General features: G+C 42.6%; 1 protein-coding gene across 2 annotated transcripts in view; it reads right to left on the bottom strand.

Moving 5' to 3' along the window:
- Window positions 1-15,580, bottom strand: part of LOC127628369 (voltage-gated potassium channel subunit beta-2-like) — a 55,974-nt gene extending 40,394 nt beyond the window's left edge. For both annotated transcript variants that reach the window (XM_052105078.1, XM_052105079.1), the window contains exon 1: window positions 15,201-15,580. In XM_052105078.1, the coding sequence (XP_051961038.1) occupies window positions 15,201-15,580 (380 nt within the window). The remainder of the gene's footprint in view (window positions 1-15,200) is intronic.
- Between the last annotated feature and the right edge of the window lie 3,275 nt (window positions 15,581-18,855).

Raw genomic sequence — 18,855 nt, 5'->3', positions numbered from 1 at the left:
TTCACAATATCACACAGATTATCTATGGGGTTCAGGTCAGGAGAGTTGGCAGGCCAATTGAGCACAGTAATACCATGGTCAGTAAACCATTTACCAGTGGTTTTGGCACTGTGAGCAGGTGCCAGGTCGTGCTGAAAAATGAAATCTTCATCTCCATAAAGCTTTTCAGCAGATGGAAGCATGAAGTGCTCCAAAATCTCCTGATAGCTAGCTGCATTGACCCTGCCCTTGATAAAACACAGTGGACCAACACCAGCAGCTGACATGGCACCCCAGACCATCACTGACTGTGGGTTCTTGACACTGGACTTCAGGCATTTTGGCATTTCCTTCTCCCCAGTCTTCCTCCAGACTCTGGCACCTTGATTTCCGAATGACATGCAAAATTTGCTTTCATCCGAAAAAAGTACTTTGGACCACTGAGCAACAGTCCAGTGCTGCTTCTCTGTAGCCCAGGTCAGGCGCTTCTGCCGCTGTTTCTGGTGCCTGTGCACAGTGGCTCTGGATGTTTCTACTCCAGACTCAGTCCACTGCTTCCGCGAGGTCCCCAAGGTCTGGAATCGGTCCTTCTCCACAATCTTCCTCAGGGTCCGGTCACCTCTTCTCGTTGTGCAGCATTTTTTGCCACACTTTTTCCTTCCCACAGACTTCCCACTGAGGTGCCTTGATACAGCACTCTGGGAACAGCCTATTTGTTCAGAAATTTCTTTCTGTGTCTTACCCTCTTGCTTGAGGGTGTCAATGATGGCCTTCTGGACAGCAGTCAGGTCGGCAGTCTTACCCATGATTGCGGTTTTGAGTAATGAAACAGGCTGGGAGTTTTTAAAAGCCTCAGGAATCTTTTGCAGGTGTTTAAAGTTAATTAGTTGATTCAGATGATTAGGTTAATAGCTCGTTTAGAGACCCTTTTCATGATATGCTAATTTTTTGAGATAGGAATTTTGGGTTTTCATGAGCTGTATGCCAAAATCATCAGTATTAAAACAATAAAAGACCTGAAATATTTCAGTTGGTGTGCAATGAATATAAAATATATGAAAGTTTAATTTTTATCATTACATTATGGAAAATAATGACCTTTATCACAATATGCTAATTTTTTGAGAAGGACCTGTACACTCACACTCACCTCCACATCCACATCCACATCGTGTATATATATATATATATATATATATATATACACACATTAGGGCTGACAAACATTTAAAAAAACTTAAATCGCAATTATTCTTAATCTTTTGTAGTTGATCGCAATATCTTTATAAACAAGAGAGGACAAAATATGCTTAATCCAGATTAATTTTTCAGTCATCCTCACAAAACCTACCTAACCAACAGAGCTGAACAAAAGAAAATTAACACAACACAACTCCAATAATCTTTCTAGGAGCACAGTGGAATTAAATAGCTCTGGTCATGTGACTATTTGCACCACTCGTGCTAAGTCTGCACTGTCATTTACAATTAACAACTCTGTGCAAATACATCACAAATTCCTTTTAGACCCCGGTCACAATCGTAACCGGTGGGATTAAATGGTTTAATGACAGATTGCCTGCAGGGTTCCAGCCATTTCTCCAACTTCTGCATTGACTAGTGCACTAGCAAACAGTGACACTGTGACAGAACCTTGGAGACAGTAGCAGGGTTTCTGTTAGCCGGAAATCAGAACCGCCACTATCTATATGCATATTACGCAGTCTGCGCAGGGCACAAACTCCCTAGGGGGGCACCAGAAACCCCACCAGCTGCCTTATCCAGTTTTCCTGAGCAATCACTGGGCAGCTCCATGATGATTCGAATTGCCTACTTTGTATTTCTGGTCTCGAAGTAAAAACTGTCAAAACAAGCAATCCTGAGGAGAACAACCATTGAAGTGTTACTTGGTGTAAAAATGAATTTCAGATTCAACTTGTCCAGACCATCTCTTCATTCCATCTACACACCCAGTTGAGGTAGTGTTTATAAAAAATGGTCATCTCGACTCTGTGAAGTATCTGTATGTCTTTGACAATTTTTACAAATCTAACAACCTAAATATTACATTATCTACTAAGAATATACGCCGATATGAGTGAAAACATGGGAGACCAGAAATTGAAAACAGTTGAATCGTGGAACACTTCAACGTTCAGGAAATAGGTGGATTCAAGGATCCAGTAGCAGAACACAGATGATCGCACCTTGGCTCACAACTTTCATAGCACGCCTCGCAGTGCAAGGCAAGTGTTCAAATGGCAGCTTTGTTGCCGCTGCAATTAATTTACAAAGTTCCAAGCACTATCTGTGCTTTGCGGACATGTTCGACTGCTATGCTACATAGATAAAATGCTTGGTGCAGGTCTCATCATAATGTCTTCCACCATCTGTTTTTTTGTGCATTTGACATTAACGGTGTTTAAGCGAATTGACTCGCTTCTCATGAACTACGGTTTATTAAAAGGGTCACATTACATGTTGATGGCGTTAAAAACATTTGTGCAATAAGGCATTATTAACGCGTTAACTTCAACGGCATACAGTATATGTAGTATATATATACACAGTACTGTGTAAACGTCTTAGGCACATAATATGTTGCACAAAAACATTTTTCTTGAGATGGTTATTTCTATCTTCAGTTTTATTGTCAATGGGAAAAAATTTTTTTGACAAACTTTTCTTTTGCAAATAGATTAGAATAAAATAGAAGAACACAGTGCCCACCACATCCTATCTGCTAAAATACAAGTAAAACTGTGTCCAGGTTTACGTAGGAGAATTGGTGCTTCTTTGGATGCAAAGGTGGTCAAACCAAATATTTATTTAGCTTTTATGGACTTTGTATGACATTAATTTATCAAATGAAAACTATTTATATACAAATATTTATTACTGGGCTATACTGGGCGATGAAATGCCCAGACCAATAAAATATGAGCATTGAATAACATATTAGGAGCTGTTGCAGTAACCAAAACCAGTGCAACAGGTGGCACTAAAACACAGTGAGGATGTGTATATTATTTGCATCAAATGCCTTAAAAACTGAAACAAATGTATCATATGGGTTCTCTTAACTTGTAAATGAAACTGCAGCATTACTGCCTTTCATAACCTTTAAAAACTATCTAATCTAAAGAGGATTGTCTTCATAATCTATTCCATATTGCTGGATTTTTTGCCTTTGCGTTTAATTTTATGAAAGTTCTCTTATATCTCTAATATAACACATATATTGCAGTATCTTTGCCCTTTCTATCACTTTTTAAATAAACTACTTTGCGATATCTTGTTTTTATTCAACAAATATTAATAATATTATTACTATTGCTGTAACTGTGCACTCTATGTGCCTTTGTTTCCCCACAAAACTGTGTAATCGTTATCGCTGTTATGTCGTTAAGTTGTTAACAGCCGTGCTGCCATTAGCAGTATTAAACTATCTAAGAATGGGTCAGACTAAAGATGGGTTTTGTGTTTAAATGTCACATTTAATTTTTTAGCTAATAGCACAAGTAGATATAAATGTAAATAAGATACAATCAGTATTGTTCCAATTGACAATATCTGTTTTAACAGTCATTATGTGTGTGTGCATTACAGTGTTTTTAAACAAATTTACTTATCACAATATGCAGTATACATGGCAGTAGCTTATAAACAGTATTGTTCTATTTTGAAATATGTTTTAATAGTCATTTTGTGTGTGCATTACGCAGTGGTTTAAACAAAAGTTATTAACACAAGTAGGCCTATACAGTATGCATGACAGCAGCATATAATGACAATTGTTCCAAATATTTTAACTATAAATATAATTTTGTTATATTAATATGTATAAATATATACATTTGGAAAGGGCCTCTGCTTTTGTATGTATTCTGCCTATTGACTAGACCTCTTATTTGGCCAAAGTTTGCATGCTAACATTAGCACCATGAAAGCTGAATGCAAAATTATCTATTGCACATATCTTCATTTTAATTATTATCGAGTGGTTGTAACTGCTTATTTTACTTACCTTATGTGAATTCCATTCATAGAATGAGGCAGAAAGCATGATATTTATTCAGCCTGAAGCAACCAACTCCTTGCATAGAAATGGCATGATTCTTCTAATGGGCATATATAACAGATCAACTCTTCGATATCATTCATTTTTGTTCGTATAGTGCTTCTTACAGCATAATTTTCTGCAAAACAGCTTTACAAATAATTCTGCTTTACAATCCCCAGTGAGAAAGCCAAAAGGTGACAACGGCAAGGACAAACTCCCTAACATGTTAAGTTAAGATGAAGAATAAACCTGTGAAGAAACCAAGACTCCATCAATGCTTATTTCTGACATTGAACAGAAAAGAAAGAGAAGTAAATCAAACTTGAAAGATACATTTTATATAAAGAGAACACAAAGATTGTCATGGGAATCCAATCCATTTAAGGCAATTTTCTCACTTATATTTATCCATGACAAGTGAAGCATGTCTTATGAGCCTGTAGCTCTGTAGCTCCAGAATGTGATTACCCCAATTAGACAGATGCAGTGAGATTAAGCAAGACTGTAAAAAAAGCCTTTATTCCCATTTGCTAAAGAATAGAGTTTTAAATAGATTATATTTACTGTGTGCTTTGCTATGTTTCTATATTTTGTTGGTATGTAGAAACTGTATGTATTTATGTATGTATGTTTGTATGCATGCATATATGTATTTATATTTATAATACAGGCTGCATTATGTAAATCTTTTCCTAGACTTTGACCACATTTAATCCAGAGTACATTCCCTATTGGGGGAAACACAGCATAACAAATTTAAATAAAACACAGAAGGAAAAACAATGAGACAGAATGATCGCCGGCCTTTAATTGAAGAGGAAGTAGAGCAGAAAAGAGGACTGCATCATTAACTCTCCCACACAGAGAGAGATACAGAAGCTTCCAAACACTCCAGCACATCAGTTTTTAATCATTACTCTTGTTCGGTTAATTGATTAAATCCTAAAGTCTAGGAGTCTTGGGATGTCAGCTAACTATGTTGTTTTTTGGACCATAGTTGGATTCTGCAATTATTGTAAATAAATGACCCTGTGTGTAAGTAACTGAAAATGTAACAAGACAAATAAAGACACCAGCTAGATTGGTATTTCCCAGAAACACTTTGCAGCACATGAAGGCATAAGATGTGTGCATTCTGTCATCTAGTGGTCACAGGTAGCACAACAGTTCATAAAGGAAGTGAAGTGTGATTTTTTTTATTTTCAAATACATTCTCCTATCCCTGTTTAAAGGAATATTCCAAGTTCAATACAAGTTAAGCACAATCAACAGCATTCTCAGTATAATACTGATTATCACATGAATTAATTTCGAATTGTCCCTCTTCTTTTGTTTAGAAAAAAGCAAAAATCTTTGTTACTGTCACGATTCCCCGTTGTCCTCACTGTGTTCTCTGTTTCTCTTGTCACGTCTCCATGTGGTCCGTCCCGTGTTTTCTGTTTCACCCTCGCCAGTCACGTTCCATGTCGCCCTTCCTTGTTATCCGTCCCGTGTTTTCTGTTTCACCTAACACGCTCCCTGTCATTTCTTCCTTGTTGTCCGCCTGTGTTTCACTGTCTCTGTTAAAAACTACACTTCCCTTCTTCCTCACTCCTCATCACCGCTGTCACAGCGTTATTGTCCGCACCTGTCACTTGTTTTGTTATCACTGTGTCTGTCTACTTAAACCCCGTCGTTTCCTCTCTCCGTTGTCGATCGTTACCGTTTCATGTTTGTTCCCGAATGTATGCTGCTGTCTTGATGTTCGCTCTGCTCCCCGTCTTGCCAGGTTTATCTGTTCCATGTTCCTTTGATGTCTCCCTGTTTTAGTTTCGTTTTACCCAACGTGGTTGTTTTATTTGCTCATGTCTGTTTACCCTCATGTGGCATGGGGGGTGTGCGGCGTGCCGGGAATGTCAGTTGGTGAACCCACCGGCCACCCCAAAAGCACCATTGCGCCCGCTGCCGTTGATCGAGATCCCCTTCGACAGAATTGGAATGGATCTCGTCGGGCCATTAGAAAAGACTGCACGCGGGCATCGCTTTGTATTAGTTCTGGTGGACTATGCAACGCGATATCCGGAAGCAGTGCCTCTACGCAACATCTCAGCACGCAGTGTTGCGGAGGCACTCTTCAGAATTATCTCCCGAGTGGGGATTCCAAAGGAAATTCTCACAGATCAAGGCACAACATTTATGTCACGTACACTTCGCAAACTATATGAATTATTAGGCATTAAGTCGATTCGTACCAGCGTCTACCACCCGCAGACCGACACATGAACACACCCCCCATGCCACACCTCACCATTGTGTTCATTAATAAAAAACGCATTTGGATCCGCACCTCTTGTCTTCCCATTCTTCAACTGTGACAGAACGATCGACCACAATGGATCCAGCGGCTTTCTTTGTGGTGCTGACGCACAAGGAGCTAAACATCCGTGAGTTCTCCCACTTTTTCTCCTGCATGGCCGGCTACACCGGTTGGGATGACAACCTCCTGAAGACCGTATACAGGATTGGCGTACCGAAACACAGATGTTGCGATCTGCCGGAAATCGGAGATTACACCTGGCAGGAGTACGTGGAGCTCATCGTGGAGACGTTTGCATCAGAGGAACCACCTCTCCCAGTCACGGTGAGCGAACCTGTGCCCACGTCAGCCATGATCTACGAGCCCACACCTGCCTTGGTCAGTGAGCCTGCACGGCCCACTTCGTCTGCCCAGAGGAGGAACAGAAGACGGGCTTCCGCCTTGCGGCCAACGTCAGCCACGGTCAGCGAGCCTGTGCCCACGTCAGCCACGGTCAGCGAGCCGGCACCTACGCATATCACGGTGAGTGAGCCAACGCCTACGCACGTCACTGTGAGCGAGCCTGTCGCCTCGACTGTCCCTGAGCCAGCGCCTGTAGCCTCGACCGTCTCTGAGCCAGCGCCTGTAGCCTCGACCGTCTCTGAGCCAGCGCCTGTAGCCTCGACTGTCTCTGAGCCAGCGCCTGTAGCCTCGACTGTCCGTGAGCCAGCGCCTGTAGCCTCGACCGTCCCTGAGCCAGCGCCTGTAACCTCGACCATCCCAGGGCCAACGCCAGTAGCCTCAATCGTCCCAGGGCCAGCGCCGGTAGCCATGACCATCCAAGGGCCAGCGCCGGCAGCCATGACCGTCCAAGAGCCAGCGCCGGCAGTCATGACCGTCCAAGAGCCAGCGCCAGCAGCCATGACCGTCCAAGAGCCCGCGCCAGCGGCCATGACCATCCAAGAGCCAGCACCAGCGGCCATGACCGTCCCAGGGCCAACGGCAGTGGCTAGGACCGTCCGGCAGCCAGCACCCCTCGAACCTTCTAGGGCTCTGCTTCCCGAGCCTTCCAGGACTCCTCCTCTCGAGCTTTCCAGAGCTCCTCCTCTCGAGCTTTCCAGAGCTCCGCCTCTCGAGCTTTCCAGAGCTCCGCCTCTTGAGCTTCCCGAGCCTTCCAGGGCTCCGCCTCTCGAGCCATCCAGGGCTCCGCCCCTCAAGTCACTCGGGCCTTCCAGGGCTCCGCCCCTCAAGTCCCTCGAGCCTTCCAGGGCTCCACCTCTCGAGTCTTCTAGAGCTCCGCCCCCTGAGCCTCCTACGGCTCCGCCTCTCAAGCCTCCTTCGGCTCCGCCCCCAGAGCCCCCTACGGCTCTGCAACCAGAGACTCCAGAGCCTTCTAGAGCTCCGCCTCCCGGGCCCCCTACGGCTCTACTCCCAGAGCCTTCTGAGCCCCCTTCGGCTCCACCTCCAGAGCCTTCCAGGCCTCCGCCTTTAAAGCCTCCTACGGCGCCACCTTCATCGGTTCCGCCTCCAGAGCCTTCCAGGCCTCCGCCTCTAGAGCCTCCTGCGGCGCCACCTCCCTCGGCTCCGCCTCCTGAGCCTTCCTCAGCTCCACCTCCTGAGCCTCCCACGGCTTCACCTCCAGAGCCGTCCAGGCCTCCGCCTCTAGAGCCTCCTACGGCGCCACCTCCATCGGCTCCGCCTCCAGAGCCTTCCAGAGCTTCACCTCTAGAGCCTCCTACGGCGCCACCTTCCTCGGCTCTGCCTCCTGGGTCTCCCATGGCTCTGCCTCCTGAGCCTCCCACGGCCCTGCCTCTTGAGACCCTAGAGCCTCCCTCGGCTCCGCCTCCTGAGGCCCCAGAGCCTCCCTCAGCTCCGCCTCCTGAACCCCCAGAACCTCCCTCAGCTTCATCTCCAGAGCCCCTTGCAGCTCCGCCCCCAGGGTCTCCTGCGGCCTTGCCTGCGCCTCCTTCGGCGCCACCACCCAAGTCTTCGACCGCTCCATCTCAGAACTGTCCCGGTCCTGTGGCCACCTCCCGGGTCCCCCGAACCGGCCCCTGTTCTGCGGCCATCTCCCAGACCTCCTAGACCTGTCCCTGTCCTGAGGTCGCCTCCCAGGCCTCCTGGACCTGTCCCTGTCCGATGGCCACCTCCCAGGCCCCCTAGACCTGTCCCTGTCTTGTGGCCGCCTCCCAGGCCTCCTCGAACTGTCCCGGTCCTGTGGCCACCTCCCGGGTCCCCTGAACCGGCCCTTGCCCAGTGGCCAGCTCCCAGGCCCTCTAAACCTGTCCCTACCCGGGGGACGTTCCCCAGGCCACCCGACCTGGTTCCCTGCACACACCCCCAGAGACTGCTTACCTGCCCTCTCGGCCCCCCTGGGCTGCCCGTCTGCCCTTTGTGCCCCTGTGGACTGCCTATTTGCCCCCGTGGTCTGTCCCCATGTCCCTTGAACTTCCTTGGACTGTCTCCGTGTCCCTTGTGCCCCCTTTGGTCCGTCTGTTTTTCCCCTTGTCCAGCCCCTCTCGCCTTAAACATTTGTTTATCCCTGCTGTTTTTTCCCGTCTGTTTATTAAGTCCGTCTGGAATCCGGCCCTTTTGAGGGGGGATTCTGTCACGATTCCCCGTTGTCCTCACTGTGTTCTCTGTTTCTCCTGTCACGTCTCCATGTGGTCCGTCCTGTGTTTTCTGTTTCACCCTCGCCAGTCACGTTCCATGTCGCCCTTCCTTGTTATCCGTCCCGTGTTTTCTGTTTCACCTAACACGCTCCCTGTCATTTCTTCCTTGTTGTCCGCCTGTGTTTCACTGTCTCTGTTAAAAACTACACTTCCCTTCTTCCTCACTCCTCATCACCGCTGTCACAGCGTTATTGTCCGCACCTGTCGCTTGTTTTGTTATCACTGTGTCTGTCTACTTAAACCCCGTCGTTTCCTCTCTCCGTTGTCGATCGTTACCGTTTCATGTTTGTTCCCGAGTGTATGCTGCTGTCTTGATGTTCGCTCTGCTCCCCGTCTTGCCAGGTTTATCCGTTCCATGCTCCTTTGATGTCTCCCTGTTTTAGTTTCGTTTTACCCAACGTGGTTGTTTTATTTGCTCATGTCTGTTTACCCTCACCATTGTGTTCATTAATAAAAACCGCATTTGGATCCACACCTCTTGTCTTCCCATTCTTCAACTGTGACAGTTACATTGAGGCACTAACAATGGAAGTGAATGAGGCAATACGTAAATGTTAAAATACTCACTTTTTCAAAAATAATTTCCACAAGATGTAAACAATATGGATGGTGGCATGATTTTAGTGTGATAAAAATCACATACTAACCTTTTTGTGTCAAGTTATATCCAATTTAAAACTTCGTTGCCACGATGACATAGTGCTGTAAACTGTTAACCACCAACAACTTTTAAACAACTTTGCAAACAGCTTAAAAAAAGTTTTAAAAGAAGAATTAATGTAAGTTCTTTTATAAAATTATAAGCTTCTCATTTCTGCCTTGAATGGGCAAAAATGGGCCTCATTCACTTCCATTATAAGTGACTCATTATAACCTCGATTTTTTAAAATAATTTTTAAAAGGAGCGACGGGTCAAATGTATTTTTTGTGGTAATCAACATTTTGCCACACATGCTGTCAATTTAGCCAAACGTGTATTGATCCCAGCATATTCCTTAAAATGCAGAAAGTAATCTGTGGGATGATTTTCCTGAAAAGTGTGACTTGGTCAATGACAAATAAGGATGTCTGATATTATAAAAAATTGGAAATCTTTCAAAAATCTAGTTTAGAACACATGTGCAACATTTTTAGGAATCTAATCTTTTTATTTATGTTAGTTTAATACATTCTTGAAAATTGTTAAAATAATTTTATATAATTTTTTTTATTGAATGACCGTAAAATTGAGCAAAGTAAAAATGTACTAAAATACTTTCCTTTCACCTGAAAAACACATGTGTGAGTCTTAATCACAATAATAAAAAAAAAAAAAAATCAAGATACTATAAAGTTTTATGATAAAGTTTTCACATTTTTATTTTACAACTGTAATAGATTTTTAAGTCATGAATATCGTCCTGGTTACTTTAGTAACCTCTGTTCCCTGATGGAAGGAACGAGATGTTGTATCGATGTAGTGAAACTAGGGGTCGCTCTTGAGAGCGCCAATCACCTCTGATCTTTGAGAAAAGGCTAGTGGGAATTGGCGAGTGGAATTTACATTTACATTTACATTTAATCATTTGGCAGATGCTTTTATCCAAAGCGACTTACAAAAGAGGAGGAACATCAGCGAATCATCTTAGGGAGACAATGGTACAAAAAGTGCCATATTACAAAGTTTCACTATCATCATAATAGTATACACACTATACTATTTGCATGATACTCCCCCGGACAGATGGGTATAAAAGGAGCTGGCGCGCAACCACTCACTCAGGTTTTGTGCTGAGGAGCCGAGACAAGGTGCCAGCCATTTAGTTCAGCGGGTAGTTCAGTCTTGTGGCAGGAAGAACACAACATCTGGTTCCCTGATGTTACGAAAGTAACCAGGACCTTTGCTATCTGTCACTCACTCGACTTTGTGTCAATGTAGTGACACTAGGGGTCTCTATATGAAATGCCATGACTAGCTGAACTGTGTTACGTGGACTGGCGGTGCGAGATGGGCAAGCTGTTGCATGCCTCGTAGCTAGCGCACCCGGCCGTCACGTAACCTCCCACAACGTACCTTGGGGACAAGTCGAATGCTCAAAAAAAATGGGGACAGGCTGCCCCAGCAGTGGCCTCTTCTCTTTTTTCTCCCTACAAAAGAATGGAACTGTTCAGCTGGAGACCATAAGTGTCCGCGGAGACACTGCGGAGACAACACCCTACCTGAAGGGGAGGTAAATGTGTGGAAATACATCACATGGTCTTACCAAGCCTTGTTGGCAGTGTCGCATGTGGAGAAGTCCCTGTGGTAGGTCCTACCTTGAGGGGAGGAGCTCTACAAACACAGCGACCAGTGGCAGAGGGAACAGGTCTACTTGTGCTTTATCGTAACGACTCCAAATCAGCTGGACTACCTGGGGTGGAGTCTCCAACCTCCCCTGAGTCTGACTCCAGAGGAGGAGACGGCAGGCGAGTTGCGACATGCGGCATGAGCGCACATTGTTGTACACTACTGTCTAAAGCCAGTGCTGAAGCGGTCTCATATGCATCACCCTGAGAGGCGTGACCACCGCCGAGGACGTCATATGCCCCAGGAGCCTCTGAAATTGCTTCAGTGGAACCACCATTTTCCACCTGAAAAACTTCAGGCAGTTCAGCAAAGACTGCACAAGCTCGCACGTGAGGCACACCATCATAGTGACTGAGTCTAACTCCAACCACAGGAGGACACCCTTGGTGAGCAGATGGGGTGCGGTACCTTGATCCGCCCTGGTCAGGATGTCTGAATAGCCTCATCTGCTTCTTAACTGCCGAGAACTGATGGGCAAAGTCCTCATTTAGTGTTGCCGAATAGGCCAACCTGGGAGATGGGGCATCAAGGAATCGTACCTTGTCAGCCTCCCTCATCTTGACCAGGTTGAGCCAAAGGTGGCGCTCCTGGAACACAAAGATGGACATCGTCTGCCACAAGTCTCGAGAGTGAGCTAGAATCAGCCAGTCATCGAGATTGTTGAGGATTCTGGCGCCCATTTCCCTTAGCGGGGCAAGGGCTGCTTCCGTGACTTTTGCGAATGTGCGAGGGGACAGGGACAGGGATTTTTACTGGTACAGCGGTTGTGGCCTTCGGAAGCGGAGAGGCAATGACCGCAACCAAGAAATAAACACAGACGGAAAGGCATCTTTAAAAAGATGCTCCGTCAGAGCCACTCTTTTAGTAGGAAATATACTCTTTAATTAGGAAGAATATACTATTTTAGCAGCTGAAGCATGCAGGGGTGTTCTCTGCACTCCACCGGTGCACAAGGGGCAGAAACCGCTGTAATGCACAGTAAATCCAATAGCTTATACAAGAGGTGAATGGTTCGGCAGAGGAATTCAGCTCACTGAACACAACCGGTCTGCTCCGAAGAAATAAATCTGAATGAGTGATTGCGAGCCAGCTCATTTTATACCCATATATCCGGGGGAGTGGGAATGCAAATTCCACTCACCAATTCCCATTAGCCTTTTCTCAAAGATCAGAGGTGTTTGGGGCTCCCAAGAGTGACCCCTAGTGTCACTACATCAACACAACGTCTCGTTCATTCCATCAGGGAATGAGGGTTACGGAAGCAACCAGGACGTTTTATATAATGTGAAACTTGTTAAATTTCTTTCGATTTTGTTTTAAATATGGCTGCATTTGAGGGGCTGCACGATGTTAGCCAATCAGAACAGTGGGCATTTACATGGAAGTCTTAAAGGTACAGAAAACTTATAACCAAGCATTTCAGACAGAGGGCCAGAGGCAGGGTGTAAAATTATCATATATTATTATTTATTTATTTGGTGCAACAAAAAAAATGACTGACATTATAACTGGACTTCAGGGAAGATAATAAAATTATAATAAAAGAGTATGTCATGACCCCTTTAATAAAAAACTTTTTAACTGCATGTTACTTCCTAAAATATGCCATTTTGACTGACAGAGCAAGTAAACAGTGCATAGGCTTTCAGTCTTTTTCAATCAAGAATGTATATTTTTTTTTTAATCATACAAAAATCTTTAATTGTAACCTTTCCAATTAGACTTTAGAAAAACAAATGTTTTTTTCTTGAGTTTTAATCTATATCTCCTCTTCATAGTCATTTATAATCATGTTCTTTGTGTAGTTACGTTACTGTTTAGACATGACAACACAGAGACTAAGGAAGTTGATGATATGCATAGTGTTTAAATAGACTGATATAGCTGTATGACCTGAGCATGTGGCAGGTAGAAAATAGACAACAACTTTAAACAATTCAGTCACAACCTTCCACCCAAGAATACCAACACTATGAAAGGAACCAGTCCAAAATGTGCACTGTAAACATTTGTGATAATGCTCAGAAAGGTTTCAGTAGGTGGACCATTTGCATTGCATCATTTGCATTGTTTTATATAGGGAACTATTTCGACACTGCTATTCATCCATTTTAGTGCAGTCATGAAAAAATGTCAGATTCGCACATGACTAAAAGCAGGACATGTGGCTTGTCCTTGACATAACACCTTTGCTTCACCATTTGTATTGTTAAAACCATTGTCATAAACTTAGTCAACAATGACCTGTCACATTAACGAATCTTTGAAACAACACATTTGATATAAATAGGAGGGCATGGACACAAACTTTTGACAATCTACACCACTTCTTTCAAAACATCAACAGTCACTGATAGGAATAGAAAATGAAGACTGCTACTTAGGCTTGATGAGAGGTGCTCATTGCCACATGGGGTTACTGTCAAAACATGAAATGCCAGTTGATAGCAAAAGAGCAAGGCACTCAATCTCCAATAGAGAATGTTTATTTAATAGGCATCAAAACATTAAAAAGCCAATGCATATCGACAGACTAGCTGCCTTTGTCAGGGCATGCAGATCAGCAGTGCAAATACCTCCTGTCCCAAATTCCAAAACATTCCACAAGGATCAGTGGAAAGCAACACAAAATACAAGTAGAGGTATTTATGATTTACATTGTAGCTTAATCAGTCAAAAAGCAAAAATTGTCAGAAGCAATATTTACTGTAAATATATCAATATGATCTATTATTGATCTGATTCTGATTCTATTGACAGGGTAGTTATGTGAAGATATACAAGCAGGTCAACATGGGAGCAATGTCCTCTCAATGGCTTAGAAAAGCAAAGCACTTATTCCAAGCCACACAGCTGGTCCAGACCCCATTCAGACTTTACTTGAGACATGTTATTCTCTCTGGGTGACTCAAATAAGCACAATTGAAACAAAACAGACTCCATTACACTTCCCAAGTGACAGAAGCTGAAAAAACTAAATAATTTTAAAAATTGTCATCTAAAGGTTTGGTACCTTGCTGCAAAGACCAATTTATATGATCAGAAATTATGCTATTCATGTTGGTTGGGTGCTGGACAGCAGATGAACCACATGGCTGGTAAAGTTGGTCAGCCACCATGGCCTTTATGATGAAGCAGTTTGACCAAAGGCAGTATTGCTGGTTAAGCTAAGCAGCCTGTAAAACCCAATGAGTAAACTTAAATAATTTTCTTTAAAACAACGTTTTGCAGATGTCAGCAAGATATTTAGATTCTTAAATATCTGGACCAGTCGGCGATTCCAAATTGAAATATGAAATATGTTTAACCGAATACAACTGCAGCGTTGACCTACAGCCAATGAGAGAGCAAGAAACAGGGCACGGGAAGTTTCAGATACCTGCAACAGGCTGGGGTATCGAGAAAGTCACATTGGACTGAAGCAATGGAGGACAAATTAGTGGAACATTGGCAGGAGAACTAGATTTGATGTTTCATCTGAACTGTACCATAACCGGGTGGAGAAAGAGAAGAGTTGGAGAGAAATTGCCAATTCTCTTGGACAGTCAGGTAAACAAATAGACAGATTTTTCAGTATGAGGTACTTTTTCATATTGTAACCAATACAATTGATGATGCCTTTAAGCTATTAAAAACATACACATCATATTCTGAAATGCATAACGTGATCATGCATGTGTTTTCATATCTTGTATCACTTCTCGCATGTACTCTGTTGGGGATTCGTCAACAGTGAAATGTCTTGTAATGTGTTCACCCATGTCGCCGATTCCTCGTGTAATTTGAAAACACTACGACATATATGACAAGACAGACAGTTGTGTAATATGAATAGTACCACAATTCAACTTCTTTGAAAGTTGTGTAGTGTGTAGGAGGCATTACCTGTACCTCATTCCAGTCTGGAATGAGATAGACTCCTGTAGAGACACTCCATTGGTCCTCAAGAAATCCTCCAGATTTTTGAGCTGGGCAGCTGCCCGCACCTCACGCAGGCTCTTAATCTCGCCCAGTTCCTCCCCACCCTGCCGCAAAGGGTACAGGCCCTGGTCAGACAGGTAACGGTTGATGTCACTCTGCATGCTTTCACTGAAGGACAGGGACAGCAACTTGCCACTGCTTATGCTGCTGCTCCTTCGCACGCTGTTACCCGGTGGTCCATTCTTTGGGATCTGTTCGGAAGGAATACTCAGTTGTAGGCTGAGGCGACGGCCGACGTGCCCAACACGCATGTCAGTCAAACTGCTTCTGTGAGTAGCAAACATGCTCTGAAACCAGGTGACCTAGTGCCCAACACTGAACCGCAAGACAGTGCAGCAAGTGGGATGACAGAGACCAGCAGATTCATACAGGTCAGACCCTAGCTTTAAATAGTGCTCGCCTATCTTGGCAATCAACACCATACTCACACGTTCATGCATTGTAATCAGAGCTGACCATACTGTCCCTGCTCTCCCTTGTGTGAATCAAATATGATATCAAATTTGAACTGAATGATCTTTGTAGAGGGTATTTGTGTGTGTGAATTTTGTTCTTTCATAAGCATGCATGCTCAAGACACAAAAGAGAGTGGACATTCAGGCATGCACAAAGAATGCTTCATGTGAGCCCTGCTACAGTTGTTGCAGAGAATATGAATGGTAAATCCAGTCAGTTAAATCAGCCTCCTAGCAAATGACAGTCAGAAAATAGACTGGCACTGATCCCAACAAAGACTAAAATCCTAAAAGTAAACGTGATGTTCTTTGCTGTTATTATAATCATACACAAATAGAGGCCTACCTGAAATATATCTAAATATCAGACTTATCAAATGTGTTTAGATATTTTTGGGTCACACTTTTACAATAAGATTCTATTCAATAACATTAGTTAATGCATTAGGTATCTTGAACAAATGTTGAACAATATTTGTTCTTTGTTTTTTTACAGGATTATTTATATTTTTCATGTTAGTTCATAATTCATTAACTAATGGTAGCATACACGTTTAATATAAAAATGTATTAATCTATTTTTAATCTATTTAATTTAATTTCAACATAAAAACAAATAGACTAATCACTGAATCCTTTAAAGACACTCAAGACACATTTTTTTAATGCAATTAACATTAAAGGGGTCATGACATGAGAAACCAAATTTGCCTTGATCTTTTGGTATATAAGAGGTCTTTGTATCATTAAAACGTCCTGCAAGTTTAATATTTTAAGACGTCCTCCCCATTCTAAACGAATCATTTATTTAATCAAGCTCAAAATACAGCTCGTTCTGGATTCATGGTTAGAAGTGACGTGTCGGTTAGAAGTGACGTACCAGCGTTTGCATATGACCGCCTCCAGCACAAGATAACTACGCTTTAAGCGCCAAGACAACTACGCTCATTTCAGTATCGCCGTGCGCCTCACAAGTGTTCAGTCGATGGACAGCGAGCTCTGACAGAGACTACTTGTGCACAGGAAAATTACGATGCCACACAGATGTGCTGTTCCTGGCTGTGGTCAAACAAAACCTCTGAATAAGCTGCCGAAAGATCCAGACATCAGGGAAAAATGGATGCAGTTTATTTTTTGCGGATGACCCAGTCACGGCAGTGTTAACTTAAGCGTTTGTTCTGTACATTTTAAGGATGACTGTTTTGAGAACAAATCTCAATATGATGCTGGCTTTGCCAGAAAACTGTTGCTCAAAGATAAGTCCGTGCCGACTATTCTGGGAACAACGACGACGCAAACTGTACGTAATCTATTTTAAACTTTAAACTACTTTTTAAAGCACAATTTCATTCATTATGAATAATCACAGTGTTTTTACTTAGTTTACTTGCATATTGTTCTGGCTGGGGCGTCAATAATTGATACATAGGCACTGACGTTAGCCAATCATAACAGTGAGCGTTAACACTGAAGTCTTAAATGGAAACGCCCCCAAAACAGACTGTTTGAATCAGAGGATAAGAAACAGGGTGGGAAAAGGTCATAAATCACTAGATTTTAAAAGTTTTTCTTAAAAAAAAATATATTAATACTATAATTGCACCTAAGGGAACATAATAATACAATAAAAAAACCCATGTCATGACCCCTTTAAATTAACATGCATAACAAGATTAATAAATGTTGTGAAATATTGTTCATAGTTAGTTCGTATTAGCTACTACATTAACTAATGTAAACAAACAAACTTATTAGTGCATAACATTTTTGTATTTTTAATAAAATTACAAATACAATATAAAATTTCTAAACATATATTGTTATAATTTTGTATTACTTTGGTCATAAAATTATTCAAATTTGTTGCAGGATTTCTGTTAAAATATTTTAATAAATACATTTATATATTTATAAAAAAAGATATTAAAAGAGATGTTTTATCAGTTGTTAAGTGGTCTAAGTGGCCTTGATGAATTAGTCTCTTAATCTTTATCATCAAGATCAGTCCCAAAAAATTTTTTAGAAAAAGAGTTGACAGTGTGCAACTGTAATTGGGCACCAATATGTATGCTTGACTGACAACCAAATATCAAACTGACTTGTACTCATGCTAAAAAAAGAAATACTACAGAAGTAAATTTAAAACTGTATACAAGAATCCATTGTGCTCAGAACTGCATACCTAGAACATCACTTAATAATTTACCTGATAAGAACACCAAAACACCCACAAAACATATGTATTTAATAACGGAGTATACATTTTGGTCACAATAACAAATCGTGAGAATAGACAATTTAGAGCCACTAAAACAATTCAATAAGAACAACATGCCTGTAACAAATTAAATAATAATAATACTTTAAACAATGCCACTGAACTCAAAGAGTAATTATAGGGCACGTTTCATTTTGCAACCCTGCTTGTTTAAATCTGTTCATTTGCGCTCACATCTCATGAGGGTCTCTGGGCCTTAATGATTTGGTCCTGGTCCAGAAGTACCCTTCTTCCATCAAAAGTGTAGCATCAAGCTTTACATTCCACAATCTCACAAAAGTGTGTCAACCAAAGAGCTATAAGAAATCTACATGTAGTCCATCACATAAAATATTGCACCCTCTGCTCATTATCCACAGCTTACTTTGTCTTCCGTCCTATAGCAAATGCTGTACTGTGGATAGAAAGGGACTTATTCTGAAGCTAACCTGCTTTCTTCTTTCTCATAACTAAATCATCATGGTGCAGTAGCTCAGAGTAAACAAAGGCACAGCAGCCTTTCCTTATGTGAATCAAATTCCTACTCTCCATTCTTCCTCATGCTGATGCCTGAAACCTGGGAGAGTGCTGTGGGTGTGGGCAGGATCACCATGCAACATCCTCAAGCAGAACCCATATCTAGTTAAGCACCAGCCTTGTACTTACCCGGTTCCTTGGAGGACGAGTCACATACGGATTTTGCACTACACTGCTCATCTGACTAACTAATGCTGGTCCGCACACTACTGAAGACCTTTTTCACCTAAACTGCGAATGCCTTTCTAGCATGAGCCTTAACAATTGGAGAACTGCAAGAAAGCTTCACCACCCGACAAGGTCAGACACC

The sequence above is a fragment of the Xyrauchen texanus genome, chromosome 35 (assembly GCF_025860055.1).
Source record: "Xyrauchen texanus isolate HMW12.3.18 chromosome 35, RBS_HiC_50CHRs, whole genome shotgun sequence".
Classification (NCBI taxonomy): Eukaryota; Metazoa; Chordata; class Actinopteri; order Cypriniformes; family Catostomidae; genus Xyrauchen; species Xyrauchen texanus.
This window is presented reverse-complemented; position numbering and strand designations above follow the sequence as displayed.